Genomic DNA, 18,982 nt, shown 5'->3' on the forward strand with positions numbered 1-18,982 from the left:
ACCGGCTGAAGGCAGGGCAGCGGGCGGCTGCAGAGTCTGAAGCAAACCGGAGTCAGAGGCAGGCGGTAGGCTGAAGCGGGGTCTGAAGCAAACCGGAGTCTGAAGCAGGCTGCAGGCTGAAGCGGGGTCAGAAGCAAACCGGAGTCGGAGGCAGGCTGTAGGCTGAAGCAGAGTCAGAAGTAAACCGGGGTCAGAGGCAGGCTGCAGGCTGAAGCGGAGTCAGGAGAAAACCGGAGTCGGAGGCAGGCTGTAGGCTGAAGCGGAGTCAGAGGCAAACCGGAGTCAGAGGCAGGCAGCGAGCTAAAGCGGAGTCAGAAGCAAACTGGAGTCAGAGGCAGGCAGCGAGCTGAAGCGGAGCCAGAAGCAAACCGGAGTCAGAGGCAGGCAGCGAACTGAAGCGGAGTCAGAAGCAAACCGGAGTCAGAGGCAGGCAGCGAGCTGAAGCGGAGTCAGAAGCAGGCAACGTGGAGATCAACTGGAACGCAACTGGAAGCAACTAAGAAGTTGTGAACCTCGTTGCAAGGCGATGAGAGAGAGTCTGAGCGTCGGTTATATCGGGAATCGGGCGTGACATCAGCCGCGAGGGCGGGGCTGGGCTTCCGGGAGCTGGGCGCTCAAGACTGACGTCCTCGCGCGCGCGAGACCAGAGGGAAGCAGGCCCCCGGGGTCCGGAGCGGGCGGAATGCGGCGACTACTGAAGCGGAGGTAGGCGGGCCTGAGCCCTATCAGAAGGGAAGCGGTCGGGACCGCAACAGCCAGGTTCTTGTGACTTGGATTGGCCATTGTTGGATACTAGGCTTGATGAATCTTTGGTTTGACCCAGGATGGCAAGCTTTATGTTCTAGAATTTTGCTTTAAAAGTACACATTTAGATTTGAAAATGCAATCTATGCACATAGGCCCAGATTTTCAAAGGCCTGCGCACACAAAAATTGGAATTTACGTGGTGGCTGGGCCTTGCGTGCACTGCGCGCATTTTAAAACAAACCTGGCCACGTGTGTAAAGCTCAATACATACACAAGTGCCAGGCCTCTCCAGAGGGGCGGGGGGAGGCGGGCCGGGACAGCGCCATTTTGCACTGTCCCAATGACTCGCGCGCTGGAAGCCATCCAGTGTGCACAACTTACTTCAGCTCCGAGCCTGAAGTTCCAAAACAAAAAAAAAGGATAAATAGGAAACATTTAGGGGTCGGGGTGGATGCGACACATGCCGTCCACGGCAGACCCGCGGCACGGCCCCCTCACCTTTCTACAGTGATTCCAGCCTCTGGTTCTTCCTCGCTGGCAGCTGTGGACCATCAGCTCTGCCCTCGGGCCTCCCCCAGTGCCTCCAGCTCTGCCACAGTCTTCGGTGTTCCTGTTCCTGCTTCCACTTCTCGTCGGGCCTCTCCGCGTGGCCCGCGGTGAGATTCTGCTACTCACACCGTGCCCCTCCCTAGGCACGCGTGTGCGCGCATCATTGATTCTTAATTAGGGACCACGGCGGGAACCTAGCTGCAGCCCCAGATGATGATATCAACCTAATTACAGTATTTAAGCTCAGGCTCTGCTCCCTAGTGTTGCCTTTGCAACAGGTCTCCTTGCCGGTCGAGAACTCGTTGCTTCCTAGAGATTCGTCTCATCCCTGCGTTCCTGTTCCTCGTTGTTCCTGGTTCCTGTCTCTTCATTCCTACCCTGCTTTATGCTTCGGATTGACTACACGGACTTTGACTTTGCTTTGCCTGACTTTGCCATTGATCATCTCCAGACCCAGACCTCTGCTTCGCCTTACTACGCTACTGCCTATCTCCAGACCCAGATCTCTGCTTCGCCTGACTACGCTACTGCCTATCTCCAGACCCAGACCTCTGCTTCGCCTGACTACGCTACTGCCTATCTCCAGACCTAGACCTCTGCTTCGTCCGACTACGCATTGCCTATCTCCAGACCCAGAATTCCGCTTTGCCTGACAAAGCTTCTGACCATTTCCGTGATCAGACCTCTGCCTTTCTTGACTATGCTCTTGACTATTAGCGCCCGAGTTTCCAGGATATTACCCAGTCCGGAGTAAGACTGTACCATCTCTCACCTGCTGTTTCTGGGCTGAACCAACTCCTACTACAACTACATAGAGAGGCCCACCTAAAGTCCTGCCAGCTCCGGCACCCAAAGACTCAACCCGCGGGGAACGAGGGCTGGTATAGGTGAAGCTCCAACGGCCTCTGTCTATTAGCCCACTCCACCTGCCAATGGTGGGGACCCGTAGGTCCTTACCTACGGGTTGTGTCAACCCCACCTTGGCTCAAGGGTCCATTTCCAACACAACAGTAGAGAGGGGAAGAGGTAGGGTTAAGGATAGGAAATTTCCCTCCCAGTCCGCTCCTTAATTGGAGTTCACTGGGAGGGATTTGGGGGAGGCCCAATTGCATCACCGTACATAATTTACTAAAATTCACCCCCCTGCACACGCTGCCCGCACATGCATGCATGGCCAACAGATTTTATAACATAAGTGCGCCAGGACCCGCGCGCACGCTACTTTGAAAATCTACCCCATTCTTTTCCTCTCCCGACCTAAATATGTTCCCTTGGAACAGCATGCAGCTAAAAATATGCATGCTGTTCTACGATGCATGGATTTCTAGCTGCATTGAGGATTGGCAATTTTCAGACAGTTGATTTATGTGCTTAAAGCAGCAGGATTCACTTTGAAAATTGCCCACCCCAGAGTAGTAAATGGTATGACCATTTCATAAAATCATTGGAGCTGACATAATAAATGATGGCAGGAAATGATCCAAGAGGTCCATCTAGTCTTGCCCCACTAAAATGTTAAGGGTAGTAACTGCTGCTCTGCAGGTTTCCCCCATGCCTTCTTTCAAGGGTAGTAACTACTGCTCTGTGCACGTTACCCCCATGCCTTTTGTTAAGGGTAATAACTGCTGCACCATGCAGGTTACTGTCTTGCAGAAATATTACATCTAAAGTTAACAGAGGTTATCTCATTTCTTTATTTCCATCCATTACCATTCCTGAAATCACCACCTCTTTTCAGAGTGCATTCCATGTATCTACCACCCTTTCCGTGAAGAAATATTTCTTGACATTCCTAAATATAATCCCTTGGAGTTCCTACTGGAAAATATTTATTTTGTGCATTATTTATTCCTTTTAAGTATTTGAAAGTCTGTGTCATACCTTCCCTATGTCCTCCTCTCCTCTAGTATATACATGTTTAAGGTCCTTCAGTTGCCTGTCAAAAGGTCTTTTGATGCAGACCCTACACCATTGTGGTAGCTTTTCTGGGGAACCCTTTCATCCTGTCTTTATCAGTTTCCAGATATGGTATTTATTTATTTACTTATTTGATTTATTTTCCGCTTTTCAGGGACTACAAAGCAGATTTCATTCAGGTACTGTAGATATTCCCTGCCCCCAGTGGGCGCACAATCTAAGGGCCTGATTCATCAAGCTATTTTCCCACAGAATGGGAGAAAAACCACAGGGGCCGATGCACATTTTTGCAGTCAGAAATTAACACCTGCCCAAAACAAATCATTAAAAAAAAATAATAAAACAATAAAGTAAAAAAAAAAAAAAATGCACCAGCAGTCGGGTGCAGGAAACAGACCGCTCAGTTGATGAGCGTCTGTTTCCTGAACCCCTTGTTGTGCACCGTTTAGGAAACCGATGCTGATAAATAGGGGCCTAGCGCCTCCTTGATAACATGACCCCCTAATTTAAATATTGCATGATACCCTCAGGAGGGCACGTTAGGAAAGCTGGCGCTGACTGTTCAGCACCCGCTTTCAGCACACAAATATTGCATCGGCCCCATAGTGAATCAGGCAGTAAGTTTGTACCTAAGGACTCCAGAACTGAACATAATATTCCAGGTGAGGTCTCGCCAGCAACCTGAACAGTTACATTATCACCTGGGTTATGCCCCTCTCTGCAGCCCAGCATCCCTCTGGCTTTAGCCATCACCACCTTGTCGCATTGCTTCTCTACCTTCAGATCATCAGACTCTATCACCCTGAGACCTCTCTCCCGCTCCAAGTGAATCAGTTTTTCAACCCCCATGATGTACCCCAAATATATGAATCACTATACCCCAAATGCATGACCATGCAGTTCTTGGCATTGAATTCCAGGTGCCAATCTTATCACTCCTCAAGTTTTCTTAGATCAGTTGTCATTTTATCTATGCCTTCATTTTTGTCCACTCTGTGGCAGATCTTAGTGTCATCCACAAAAAGACAAAATTTGCCTTCTAATCTCTCCACAATATCACTTACAAAGATACTGAATAGAACCGGTCCCAGAACTGATCCTTAACTAACTCCACTATCACTCTTCTCTCTTCAGAGTAGGTTCCACTTACCACTACATGATGATATCGGTTAGGGGATGTGCATGTCCGTTAAAATGAATTTCAAAAATGTGATGAATAAGGTAAATTTGTTTTCTTTCAGGGACCCAGAAACAAATCAGGGGGCCCCCCAAATGAAATTAAACTTATTTTTAAATTTGTTTGAAAACAAAAGTGCATCAGGCCTAGGCCCGAGGACAGGGCCTTGCCTAAAGCAAAGACTGAGGCCCAAAGCAGGGGCTGTGGCCTAGGCCCTAGCATGACAACTTGCGTCTCGGCCTAAGCCCAAAGCCATGGCTTTGCCTATGGCTTAGGCTGAAGCCCAAAAAAGGGGCTGCACCTAGACCTGAGCGTGACGCTGGGGGTCTTGGCCTAGGCTGAGCCTGACACTGAGACCTCGGCAGGAACCTAAAAAAGGGTCCTTAACTGATGCCGTCAGGTATCCGATAGCAAGGCTGAGCCTCGGCCCAGATCCAGGCCAATGCCAAGACCGCCCGAGGCCAGGTCCTAACACCTTGGGCCTAGGCCAGAACCCCGGACCCAGATCCACTAGCTGTGACCCGGCCTCGAGGCCAGTTCTTTGACGCTGGGTCTCAGTCTAGGCTAAGCCCTGGTCCCAACACTGGTGCCTCAGCCCGGACCTAGGCCCAATGCTGGAGCCTGCCTTGAGGCCAGGTCCCAAGCTGGGGCCCGTCGCCTGGGCCCAGCCCGGAGTCCAGGCTTGTCAGCTGCTCCCTCATCATCGTCTTCTCTTCTGACGCTAGCTCTGGGGTTGCGCGTGAGTTAGTTAACTCTGGTTTATTCACCCCAGTGCCACATATCACGATGGCATCACCACTGGGAAAATGGTGCCAGGTTATTAACTCCAGTATAACCTCAGTGGAAGTCATCAGAAGAGGAGGATGATGAGAGCACCTGCAAGGCCTGGGCCGTATGTCAAGGCCCCAGCTTCAAGACCCGGCTTCCAGGCCAGGCCCCAGCATAGAGCCTGGAATCTGGTCCGAGGCCCCAGCATTTGGACCCAGCCTCTGGGCCATGTTGCAGTTGCAAGCCTGTGTCCGAACTCCAGCCTAGGCCCTGGTGTCGGGAACCCAGCTTCGGGTCAGTTTGCAGCATCGTGCCTGGGTCTGGGCTGAGGACTGGCATTGGGACCTGGGGTGTGGCGTCAAGTGACATAATAGCTCCCGCAAGTCTGGGCTTAGGCCTCGCCAGTGGATCTCACTGCACTGGAATTTTCCAGGCAGACAGGCAGGAGGCCTTGTTTTCATTTTTTCGGCCATTTTGGAGGTGTGGTATTTTGATTTTTTTTTCTCACAAATGAAATGAATCAAACAATCCACAAACCAAAATTTTTTGCAAAAAACCCCTCCTAAAAACAAACCAAAAATGAAAGCAAAACTTTTTTTCCCCTGCACATCCCTAATGACTGTCAGTCAGTTTGTAACCCATTCCACTACCTTGGGATTCCCCTTCCAGGCTCTCATTTTATTCATAAGCTTCCTAAGCAGGACTGTGTCAAACCTTGCTGAATCCAAGTAATCCACATTGAGTGCTTTTCCTTGATCTAATTCTTTAACCATTCAATAAAAAAAATCTAACAGATTCGTTTGACAGAGCTTTACTTTCATCAACCATGTTGTATCAGATCCTGCAATACCTTGGATTATAAATAATCTAGTATCCTTTCCTTAGCGACATCTCCATTAATTTTCTACCACCGAGGTAAAAATTTTCCAGCCTCCTCTCTGCTACCACTTTTGTGAAGTGGGACCATGACCCAATCTTGCAGCACCACTCCAGTCTCCAAGGATCCGTTGAACAGCTCCTTTAGTATCCTGGGATATATCTCATCCATTTCCTTGGCTTTGGTCTACTTCAGTTATGCTAGTTCCACCCAAACACTCTCCTCTGTAAATAGGTGTTATAATTAGTGAGGTTTGGGTGGACCCTTGGACACTGTGGCAGCTGACCACGCCCACGGGAGGGCAGTCCCGTGAGGGGCCACAGGTCAGGCTCAGCTGAGGACACACAAACACAGAGTTTTGATCTTTATTTAAACAATGTTTTGTAGCCACCAGAGGTGACAGTGATGAGTAGTTGAAGTAGCCCGGCTGGGCTAGTATCCCTCCGGTAGCAGTGCTGTAATGGAAAGAACTGAGAATAATGAGTACAATGGAATATGAACAAGGCCCAGTATGGAGAACCCCAGGATAGGAGCGAGTACCTGATCCCTGAGAGCTGAAAGGCTTGTTGGAGATGTACTCACACAGCGATTCCACATAGGAGATGGCACCAGGGCTGGAACGGAGGCAGGCCCTCGAGGAGCGAGTACCTGGTTCCAGGGAAAGCTCTGAGGTGGAGATGGTAGTACTCACTGGTGTTGAAGATAGTGGATTCTTCCAGGCAGGAGAGAAGGTAGGAGCAGGCAGTGAGTCAGGGAACATGGGCCCTTGAGGAGCGAGTACCGGTTTACTGATAGCGACCTGATAAGCAAGTGAGGCCCCCGAGGAGCGGATAGCCCATTAGCATTAAGAGTCCAATGAAGATTGGAGGCAGAGTAGCTGGGTATAGAGAGTGAATCCCATCCGTATTTTTTAAAGATCTACCCCAGTGGGTTTGCTCGAGTAACCCCTTAAAAATAGGAGGCATACTTAGGGGTAGATATTCAAATAGCGCGATTTGGCGTACTTTTGTTGGTGCATCAGGCGCAAACAAAAGTACGCTGGATTTTAGTAGATATGCGCGTAGCCGCTAAAATCCGGGATCGGCGCGCGCAAGGCTATCGATTCCGTATAGCCGGCGCACGCCGAGCCGCGCAGCCTACCTCCATTCCCTCCGAGGCCGCTCCGATTTCGGAGCGGCCTCGGAGGGAATTTTCTTTTGCCCTCCCCTCACCTTCCCCTCCCTTCCCCTACCTAACCCACCCGCCCGGCCCTGTCTAAACCCCCCCCCTTACCTTTGTCGGGGGATTTACGCCTCCCAGAGGGAGACGTAAATCCCTGCGCGCCGGGACACGACCTGGGGGCGGGTCCGGAGGGCGCGGCCACGCCCCCGGACCGCCCCGGGCCGTAACCACGCCCCCGGGCCTGCCCCCAAAACGTTCCCGACACGCCCCGAAACGCCCCCAACACGCCCCCCTCTGAAAACCCCGGGACTTACGCGAGTCCCAGGGCTCTGCGCGTGCCGGTAGGCCTATGTAAAATAGGCGAACCGGCGCGCAGGGCCCTGCTCGCCTAAATCCGCCCGGATTTAGGCGGATTTAGGCGAGCAGGGCTCTTAAAATCCGCCCCTTAGTGTGGTAGTCAAGTTCACGGATGGTTTAAAATTACAGTGTGTCTCTGCTTGTGCGCTGATACACGTGTATGTGTGCACATGCGCTCATTTTAAAATTAGCCTGTAAGCATGTACGTTTGCTTTGAAAATTATCCCACCAAATTCCAAATTTACTTGCACACAATTACACCTGCACTTATGGGCATCAGAGTTTCATGCACACTTCTCAGTCCAAGTAAACTTATTCACATAGATAATATACCCATGTAAGTTTACCTGCATATTGGGCAAGTAATTTTATAACTGGCCATTTCTGCAAAAAAAATGTGTTACCTATGGAAAGACTTTCGAAAATTATCCTGAAAATGTTTACTTTCTTTCCATCTAATATTAAATATGTATTTGTGGAAGCCGCTAGACGGAGAGGGGTGGATTACTCTACCTGCTACAGGGCTGGACGGACCTTTAAACACCTTCCCAACCCTCGGAACATCTGCGGGAGCCGTGACCCGGGAGGAGCACGCCAGTGACGTCAGCAAGGTGCGTCTGCCTATTAATTGAACGGCAGACGGCGCAGTGAACCCGGAGCCGCTAGACGGAGAGGGGTGGATTACTCTACCTGCTACGGGGCTGGACGGACCTTTAAACACCTTCCCAACCCTCGGAACATCTGCGGGAGCCGTGACCCGGGAGGAGCACGCCAGTGACGTCAGCAAGGTGCGTCTGCCTATTAATTGAACGGCAGACGGCGCACCGCCGCCGTCAGCGCGCGCTGCCTAAGCCGGTGAAGGCGGGAAGGCGCACAAGATTCTTTTCTTTCATCGGATCTAGAAGTATTCCAACCTCTTGCAGTTTGATCGCTTATATTGACCTACAGAACAGTGAGTAAAACCCAGATTTGTTGACTGTTCTTCTATTTTCCTATAAAATGCCTCACACAAAGCGTAAGGGTAAGGTCAAACAGGAGGCCTCAACACCTGTAAGACCCAACCCAATTCAATCAATGATTACGGGTTTTTACTCACCATCAGAGAATGTAACCCTGGAGAGGCCTTTGATAGTGGCTGATAAGGAACAAGTATCTCCACAATCTGGCGAAGTCAGCTTAAGTCCCGGGGCACCAACTGCCCCTGCTCCACCTCACTGTACTGACAATGCCAGTGAATCAGGCTCACCTATTTTACAGAAGTCGTTTATAGAACTGAGTCCAAATGAGGGGGTTCAAGGCATTGATCTGGTACAATCCAAAAAGCTTGGAGAAGCTGCGGTTACATCTTGTTTGAGAGAGCAAATAGTCGGAGATATTAGGGGACCCGACGGAACATCTCAGCATGTTGGAGAAGAATCAACATCTCCGGTCTTAAGGAACTTTGCTACACAAGAATTAGTAGCAACTAATTTAACTTTATCCTCTACCCCCATAGCTAAACCGGAAAACCCTAAACAGGTGTCATTAGAAATGGTGTGGCAAGCGATAACAGCTTTACAAAATAATATTGCTAATTTAAGTTTAAATATAAAAGATATGCAGAATGTTTTGATCAATATTAATCCTCTGGTTACTAATAATACAGTCACATTGGTGAAAGTGGAAGAAGAATTAAATTCAATCAAGAATGTACAGGCTAATATTATAAAAGGTGAAAATATAATGGCTAGGAAAGTTGAAATGTTGGAAAATTCAGCTCGCTACTTAAATTTAAGAATAGTAAACTTTCCGAAATGTAAGTTAATGTCATCTAGAGAGCAGTTAAAAAAATTATTTTGTGGAAAATCTGTCTATAACAACAGAAAATTTACCCTTAATATCCAATACCTATTTTATAGGGAATAGTGATCAGATGGAGAATAAAGACCAACACTATCAGGAAACATCCTTGAATGTAACAGAGCTATTGGAGACTTCTTTGAGTACCCAAGTAGAGAGTAGTGGAACTCTATTGGTTAAATTTGCTCAGTCTAATGACAGAGACAAAGTTCTGAGATTATTTATGTTAAAAAGAACCACTCACTACTTGGGTCAAAGAGTCTGGATATACCCAGACATAGCGAAGGAGACTCACGCTAGAAGAAAGAGATTTATGATTTTGGCAAACCTTGCTAAAACCTTCGGATTTAAAATAATTATAAGGTTTCCGTGTAAGTGTCTATTGTGGGCAAAGGATAAAAAATATATTTTTTATGATCCACAAGGTTTTGAAAAATTTTTGGAAGAGCAAAGGGTCCAAAAAGAAGGAGACTAGATTCTCCAACAAAAAACAATTTTGGTAATTGAAGAATAACTCTGTTTAGTTCTGTAATATTAGAATTTTCAGGTTTTATTCCTTATGGTTGTAAGAACTTGTTTTTTCTCGGCTCCACTTGATGAGTAACTGTGAATAAGGCGATTAATTATTTAATTATGAGGCTGACTTAAGGTTTAGAAATGTTATGTTTAGGCTTATTCACTAAAAATAATGTTCATTGTATGAAGATTATATATATTTTGTTTTCTTGATTCAGATGTAATCAAAAAATGATAAATAAAGAATTTAAAAAAAAAATGTATTTGTACCACATGCATAGAGGACTTGGGTTAAATTCCTGGACCTGGCTTCTGCTCACCAGGCCAGCCAAGTCTTGCACATGACAACAACTCTCCTTCCTTATTTTCAACTCTGAAACAGGTGGATATAGTTCAAACCTCTCTAAGATACTCCTCCCCACCTCAGATTCTTATTGTAATATATTGTGTAACCATCATAATAGGCATCATCAAGAATGTTGTCAAATAATTATGTTATCCATCTTATGCTTAATCATAGGACTTACATGTCAATATTTTTTAGAAAAAAGTTTATTGGAAATAAAATTTTTTAGAAAATCATGACATTTCCTGTGCCATGTTGAATGTCCGGAAAAACACAGTGACCACACCCTGAAGAAGAACAAGATTTGAAACGTAGACCCGCATTGGGCTAAAGTGAGCATACTAAGAATTTAATAGCAACATAAAAATGGTAGTGATCGCCACATTAAGAATTAGATGTCTTATTTCAATACAAATCAAGATATCAATAACTGATTTATTTTTACTATATTTTATATACAAAATTTTATTTTTAAATGTTGATATGTTATGAATTAAGATCTATGATTAAGCATAAGGCAGAGAACACAGTTATGTGAAAACATTCTCAATGACACCTATTTTGATGGTCACACAATATATTACAATAACAATCTGAGGTGAGGAGGAGTATTTTATAGAGCTATTTAACTTTGTACTATGTAGAAGTTGTGCCAGCTTCTGTTCACTGATGTCCAAATTTTAAAAGGCCTGTGCACATAAATTTCGGAAGTTGCATGCGTGGCCAGGCCTTGCGTGCATTTTCCGAAGGGCCCGGCCATGAGTGTAACCCCCGTTACACGCCGAAGTGCCGGGCCTCTCAAATGTGGCAGGCTGGGAGCACAGTCTGGTCTGGTCTGGTCAGGTAGTGGGGGGTGGGGACAGGCTGGGACAGTGCCATTAGATGCTGTCCCGGGGAATAGCGCGCCAGTATCCGACTAGTATGTAGAAGTTACACAGGCTGGGTAAACAAATAAGTGTGGGAGTAGCTTGCTTATTGCAGCAGTTACTACCCCTAACCAATTAAGCTAGATACTTCACTTAGATGCAGTTCCAGCACTGCTCTCTATATCAGTGGTGGGGGTGGAAGGTAACTAGAACCAAAAAGTTACTAATAAGGGCCAAGAGTAACCGATAAGTATGAGAAAAAAAAAAGTGTGAAAGCTTGCTGGGCAGACTGGATGGACCGTTTGGTCTTCTTCTGCCATCATTTCTATAAGTTACGTCTGCTCCAGAGGAGCAGTAAGTATTGAAATAAAAAAATTTGGGGTAGCTAGGTAGGTGTTAGGGGTCGGGGGGTGGAGAGGGGAAAGGGGAGGAAGGTTAGGTAGCGGGGTAAGGAAGTTCCCTCCCAAGCTGCTTCTTAATTGGAGCAGACTGGGAGGGAACTGGGAAAAAGGCCAATTCCATCGCTGCACGTAATTTGAAAATTACCTCCCTTGTGTGCAAGTTGTGGGCCGCCCGCACATGGCGCACGCGGATTTTAGAATCCAGCATGCATGTGCGCGCAGACGACATATTCTTTATCCTGCGCGCAGCGATGTGCGCATGTTATAAAATCGGCACATCCATGTGTGCGCGTGGGGGTCTTAAAATCGACCCCTTAGAGATTTTATTTAAACAAATAGTTTAACCAGGTGTGCCTAAACTTTTGTATGCAACTGTACATATATAGAGAGAGAACATAAGAACATAAGAAATTGCCATGCTGGGTCAGACCAAGGTCCATCAAGCCCAGCATTCTGTTTCCAACAAAGGCCAAAACCAGGTCACAAGAACCTGGCAATTACCCAAACACTAAGAAGAACCCATGCTACTGATGCAATTAATAGCAGTGGCTATTCCCTAAGTATAATTGATTAATAGCCATTAATGGACTTCTCCTCCAAGAACTTATCCAAACTTTTTTTGAACCCAGTTACACTAACTGCACTAACCACATCCTCTGGCAACAAATTCCAGAGCTTTATTGTGCGTTGAGTGAAAAATAATTTTCTCCGATTAGTCTTAAATGTGCTACTTGCTAACTTCATGGAATGACCCCTAGTCCTTCTATTATTCGAAAGTGTAAATAACCGAGTCACATCTACTCGTTCAAGACCTCTCATGATCTTAAAGACTTCTATCATATTCCCCCTCAGCCGTCTCTTCTCCAAGCTGAACAGCCCTAACCTCTTCAGCCTTTCCTCATAGGGGAGCTGTTCCATCCCTTTATCATTTTGGTTGCCCTTCTCTGTACCTTCTCCATCGCAACTATATCTTTTTTGAGATGCGGTGACCAGAATTGAACACAGTATTCAAGGTGCGGTCTTACCATGGAGCGATACAGAGGCATTATGACATTTTCCGTTCTATTAACCATTCCCTTCCTAATAATTCCTAACAATCTATTTGCTTTTTTGACTGCTGCAGCACACTGAGCCGACGATTTTAAAGTATTATCTACTATGATGCCTAGAGAGACCTGACAAGTAGCAGAGGTCATATGCTTGGGCTTCGAAGGAATGGTTATGCAGCTGCTGACACTGGGGTAACTCCTGCTGGCAGAGCATCAGCACTGAAGAGTTTAGTCTTGGAGGAGACTTCCCCTCCAGCCCTTGGGCGTTAAGACAAATTGAATGGCTTTGGCACATCATCATCATCAGAGGAAGGTTTCTAATTGTAGGAGAAAATTGGAGAGGAGGGTACTAACATACAATTTGTGACAGCAGATAAAGACCAAAATGGTTCATGCAATTTTATAATTATTTTGTCAATTATCAAAGCTGTGTTAAGACTAATAACTTATTTTAAAAGGGATGCCAGCAGCACAGAGAAGAGAGTCTGAAAGTCTTAAATTCATGTTCTAGGACTTTTCCAGGCTCATTTTAGTGCTCTAATCACTAGATGACTTCTGTTCCAAGAACACTTTGTATGCACTATGCAGTTACTTCACCTGTTCTGATGTCTCTTCTTTGTTCTCTCTCTCACACCCTCTTCATTTCACCATCATGACTAAAACAGAAAACTAAAACAAGTGTTATCTGTTGTGTTGGCTTGCTGTATAGAGACAATGGAGGTGATAAAGATGAAGATGCATCTCTTGATTAACAATCTACTTCTCAGTGTCACTTCAGTTGCCACAAATGACATGGTCCTGTCCAACAGTGATGGAACTAGCCAGCTTGGACTTAATGTTGATAGCAGCATTTGAGGAATTGACTGAGAATTTCAGTAATCATATTTATCCCTAAATAACTACAGCAGTGTTAGTTTTGCCTTTAAGGTAGGGAGGAGAGTGGGAGAGTGAATAAAATGAGGACTCTTTGTCAGACCTTGGCAGTCTAAAAGCAGTATACCAGAACTCTTAAGGTTGTAGCATAGTAAATGACAGCAGAAAAAAGATCAATCAGCCCATCCTGTCCACACTGCCAAGGATACATCACATCTGCCAGCCAAGCATATATGATATCTCTCCCTATCCAGGGCAGTCTTCTTTGGCTACCTCATTTGCACTTTTTGTCTTCCTCATTTGTTTTGATGAACTATGCACTTTGGGGTAGATTTTGTAACATGTGCGCCCGATTTTATAACCCGGGGTCGGCGCACGCAAAGAGGTGCACAATTGTGCACGCCGAGCCTGCTCCGAGCTGTAATCGGAGCGGCCTCTGAGGGAACCTCCTTGCGCTCCACTCCACCTTCCCTTTCCCCACCCTTTCCCCCTACCTTTCATGATTTCTTTTTTTTATTTCAAAACTTAAGTTGCGCGTGCCGCCCAACTGCTGGCACGCAATCCCTGGCCCAGCAGGAGTGCAGAGGCCTCTGGCCCCTCCCCCGCCCCTTTTGTAAAGCCCCGGGACTTACACGCGTCCAGGGGCTTTATGCGCGCCGCTGAGCCTTTTGAAAATAGGCCCGGTGCGCGTAAGGCCGGCCCTTTTTGTAGTTGGTTGGGATGAATTTGGGGGTTGATGAAGTTCAGATATCCCCTGTGCCTACTTGTTTAAACATGTTTCCTTTATCTTTTCTTGTATAGCTTGTTTCCGTGTTCGAAGGTATATTATCTAAATTGTCAAGATATGATGAAGGCACTTTCTTCTCATCAATACTTTCTTTCACTGTAAGTATTAATATTCATCTAGTTTATTCAAATTGATGCCATTGTCATTCTGAAACAATAACTGAATGATCGCTATTCATTTGTGTTTTCTGTGTTTTTTAAAAGGTAAAAGCTGCTGCCAAATATGTTGATGTTCCTGTAAGTATTGCATTTTAAAGCTTTTCTCTCTCATTCTAGTGTTAAAAAATGTATTATGTTCCATACAGGGCATCCATTTCATGGTTTGATTTCTTTATGCTTGTAATAATGTTTTTTTAGTGATCATTTTGTATTGTACTCTGGTTCACAACACACTTAACTGCTGTAAGAGAGAACATTAAACTTGGCGAGCATTTTAGCCAAGTTTCTCCAAGGAAAATGATACCCTCTTAACATCCCCCTTTTTCTTGTGACAGAGGTAATGACTAGGACCCTTTTAAAAGAAAGTCTCACCATTTTTCCATATCATCCAGTTTCTACATCCCTCGTTTGTAGCATCTGTAAAATAAAAATGCCCCTGTAATATCATCAGAATCTGCAAATACATTTGGTTCTGTTTTCCAATTAAGATTACTCACATTATTTTACATAATTGGCAAGTCACATTCAATTTACCCCTCAGCTCTCTGTCAGTAGTGCACTTAGAAAGCAGTCAATGTTGCAAAATTAGATAGAAAAGCATATGAGCCAATAATGCATATGCCATGCAACTATCAGTGTGCCCTCTTTTTTACAGTCTTAGTTTATTTTATGCAGCCCCAAGTAACCATTAACAATGAGTCAGGATGTCATTTTTCATGCCCCCTGCATAGAAGGAACATAAGAAATTGCCTTGCTGGGTCAGACCAAGGGTCAATCAAGCCCAGCATCCTGTTTCCAACAGAGGCCAAACCAGGCTACAAGAACCTGGCAATTATCCAAACACTAAGAAGATCCCATGCTACTGATGCAATTAATTGCTGTGGCTATTCCCTAAGTAAACTTGATTAATAGCCGTTAATGGACTTCTCCTCCAAGAACTTATCCAAACCTTTTTTGAACCCAGCTACACTAACTGCACTAACCACATCCTCTGGCAACAAATTCCAGAGCTTTATTGTGCGTTGAGTGAAAAAGAATTTTCTCCGATTAGTCTTAAATGTGCTACTTGCTAACTTCCTGGAATGCCCCCTAGTCCTTCTTTTATTCGAAAGTGTAAATAACAGAGTCACATCTACTTGTTCAAGACCTCTCATGATCTTAAAGACCTCTATCATATCCCCCCTCAGCCATCTCTTGTGCAAGCTGAACAGCCTTAACCTCTTCAGCCTTTCCTCATAGGGGAGCTGTTCCATCCCCTTTATCATTTTGGTTGCCCTTCTCTGTACCTTCTCCATCGCAACTATATCTTTTTTGAGATGTGGCGACCAGAATTGTACACAGTATTCAAGGTGTGGTCTCACCATGGAGCGATATAGAGGCATTATGACATTTTCCGTTTTATTAACCATTCCCTTCCTAATAATTCCTAACATTCTGTTTGCTTTTTTGACTGCTGCAGCACACTGAGCTGACGATTTTAAAGTATTATCCACTATGATGCCTAGATCTTTTTCCTGGGTGGTAGATCCTAATATAGAACCTAACATTGTGTAACTACAGCAAGGGTTATTTTTCTCTATATGCAACACCTTGCACTTGTCCACATTAAATTTCATCTGCCATTTGGATACCCAATCTTCCAGTCTTGCAAGGTCCTCCTGTAATGTATCACAGTCTGCTTGTGATTTAACTACTCTGAATAATTTTGTATCATCCGCAAATTTGATAACCTCACTCGTCGTATTCCTTTCCAGATCATTTATATATATTGAAAAGCACCGGTCCAAGTACACATCCCTGAGGCACTCCACTGTTTACCCTTTTCCACTGAGAAAATTGACCATTTAATCCTACTCTCTGTTTCCTGTCTTTTAACCAATTTGTAATCCACGAAAGGACATCGCCTCCTATCCCATGACTTTTTTTGTTTTCGTAGAAGCCTCTCATGAGGGACTTTGTCAAACTCCTTCTGAAAATCCAAATACACTGAATGGTCGATCACCAGAGATGGTGGTCGACCATTCAGATGGGTTACGTTGGCCTTTGCCAGCAAACATTTCCCTGTTCACAGGTGATACAGGGCCATGACAAAGATTTGAATTGGGGCCTAGATATAAATGTTGCTGATGAAAATTCAGTGGTAGCATGCACAAGTTATATTTTATGATTTTGTTTACTTGTTACACTCCTCTTTTGCAAATGTTTCTGAAAGACCCTTGTAATGTGTTGTAATTACATAAACACTTACAGGGCAATATTCAAACAGCATTCTACCTGTGGAAGAGGGCTCCTTGATTATCATCCATCCTCAATGCTGGTAAAATTATGTGCGCTGTTCAGCAACGCTTGTGATTTTACCCACATGGTTTAAAACCATTCCAGAGATTGGGATTAGAAGGGGGTGGAAACAGCATGTGTAGTTTGGGATTTTTTAAAAGCAGGTACAAATTTCTGCAGGTACGTTTTGTCTTATGCAACAGTTAATGCAAAAGTACCCAAATAGCTTCACTTTGATTATTGGTGCAAACCCCATGGGTTAAAACTACAAATCAGCACATTGCACAAAATTCATGTTTAAAATTGAAATAGTAGAGAGCTACTGTTGTCTCATTTGTTAGAACAAGGGGATGGAAAATATTTTAGATGTGGCACTTGATTACTCAGAAATAAAATATTGTGAAGCTGATGCATACTTTTCATGCCTGCTAATATAATCCCCTATATGGAGTCATTGTGTACGAGAAAAGGACAGTCATATTGGTTAGTTCTGTCTTTAATGCTACATAAAGAGAGTAGCTTTCAAACAACTCTGTGTGGTCCCATACATGCGCATATATGGCCGCACGGAGATCTACTGCATATTTTATAGCCTGTACATATCAGGTACATGCAGATTATAAAAATACATGTCTCCTTCCATGCAAATATCTGCAATGCATTGAAAGTGCATACTTTTCCTATCTAGTTTAAGAACATATGTGCATATATTTCATGCATGAAAAAAGTGACATGCACATCTAATTGAAATCGCCAGTTTTCTGAAATCTCCACTAGTTCATCTAGTCCAGGGTTGTCCAATTCCGGTCTTTCGATTGCCACAAATCGGTCTGGTTTTTAGGATATCTCTAATGAATATACATGAGACAGATCTGCATACAATTGAGGCAGTGCATGCAAATTTATCTCATGCATATTCATTAGGGTTACTCTGAAAATCAGATCGGTTTGTGGCCCTCGAGGACTGGAGTTGGACACCCATGATCTAGTCCTTCTCCAGGTCATTGAGATCCTCTTAGTTTGTCAACCTGTACTTCCCCCCTCCCTCCCCTGACGTTCACCCAGCTCTCCCATCCAACCAATAGCAGGAAAATAGATGAGGCCGATATCAATTATGCAAGATAATTAGCAGGTGTAAGATAATGCAAATAAATTTCCAGATGTACGCACATAAGACTCTTATAAAATAATAACTTGCATGCATAGCTCTTAGCCCCACAACACCCCTAGACCGACCTCCTCTTTTTTGCATACATAAATGTGTGCGTAAGACCGAAAATACGCATGTACTTTTGATGTTTGTAAAATAGCATGTATGAGAGTACAAGCTACTTGCACATATATATGCTAATTTTACATACGTAAATGTTTTCAAAAATTCATCCCAAAGTCTTTTTGCCTGGAAGATATACACAAAAAGAAAAGATGACCTTGTTTACTTTGCTCACATTACACATGGCACATCTTGCTTTCCGGTGTCTGCGTTAAAACCGTATTTTTGTTTGATAACAGAATGCCTCCTTTATTTTACATATGGGTTAAGAACATAAGAACATAAGAAAATGCCATACTGGGTCAGACCAAGGGTCCATCAAGCCCAGCATCCTGTTTCCAACAGTGGCCAATCCAGGCCATAAGAACCTGGCAAGTACCCAAAAACTAAGTCTATTCCATGTAACCATTGCTAATGGCAGTGGCTATTCTCTAAGTGAACTTAATAGCAGGTAATGGACTTCTCCTCCAAGAACTTATCCAATCCTTTTTTAAACACAGCTATACTAACTGCACGAACCACATTCTCTGGCAACAAATTCCAGAGTTTAATTGTGCGTTGAGTAAAAAAGAACTTTCTCCGATTAGTTTTAAATGTGCCCCATGCTAACTTCATGGAGTGTCCCCTAGTCCTTCTACTATCCGAAAGAGTAAATAACCGATTCACATCTACCCGTTCTAGACCTCTCATGATTTTAAACACCTCTATCATATCCCCCCTCAGTCGTCTCTTCTCCAAGCTGAAAAGTCCTAACCTCTTTAGTCTTTCCTCATAGGGGAGTTGTTCCATTTCCCCTTATCATTTTGGTAGCCCTTCTCTGTACCTTCTCCATCGCAATTATATCTTTTTTGAGATGCGGCGACCAGAATTGTACACAGTATTCAAGGTGCGGTCTCACCATGGAGCGATACAGAGGCATTATGACATTTTCCGTTTTATTCATCATTCCTTTTCTAATAATTCCCAACATTCTGTTTGCTTTTTTGACTGCCGCAGCACACTGAACCGACGATTTCAATGTGTTATCCACTATGACACCTAGAT

General features: G+C 44.7%; 1 protein-coding gene across 20 annotated transcripts in view; it reads left to right on the forward strand.

The window, feature by feature from the left end:
- Window positions 1-18,982, forward strand: part of CADPS2 (calcium dependent secretion activator 2) — a 1,612,018-nt gene that overhangs the window by 1,482,330 nt on the left and 110,706 nt on the right. For all 20 annotated transcript variants that reach the window (XM_029616598.1, XM_029616596.1, XM_029616606.1 and 17 more), the window contains 2 exons: window positions 14,245-14,328; window positions 14,434-14,466. In XM_029616598.1, the coding sequence (XP_029472458.1) occupies window positions 14,245-14,328; window positions 14,434-14,466 (117 nt within the window). The remainder of the gene's footprint in view (window positions 1-14,244; window positions 14,329-14,433; window positions 14,467-18,982) is intronic.

Source organism: Rhinatrema bivittatum, chromosome 9 (assembly GCF_901001135.1).
Source record: "Rhinatrema bivittatum chromosome 9, aRhiBiv1.1, whole genome shotgun sequence".
Lineage (NCBI taxonomy): Eukaryota > Metazoa > Chordata > Amphibia > Gymnophiona > Rhinatrematidae > Rhinatrema > Rhinatrema bivittatum.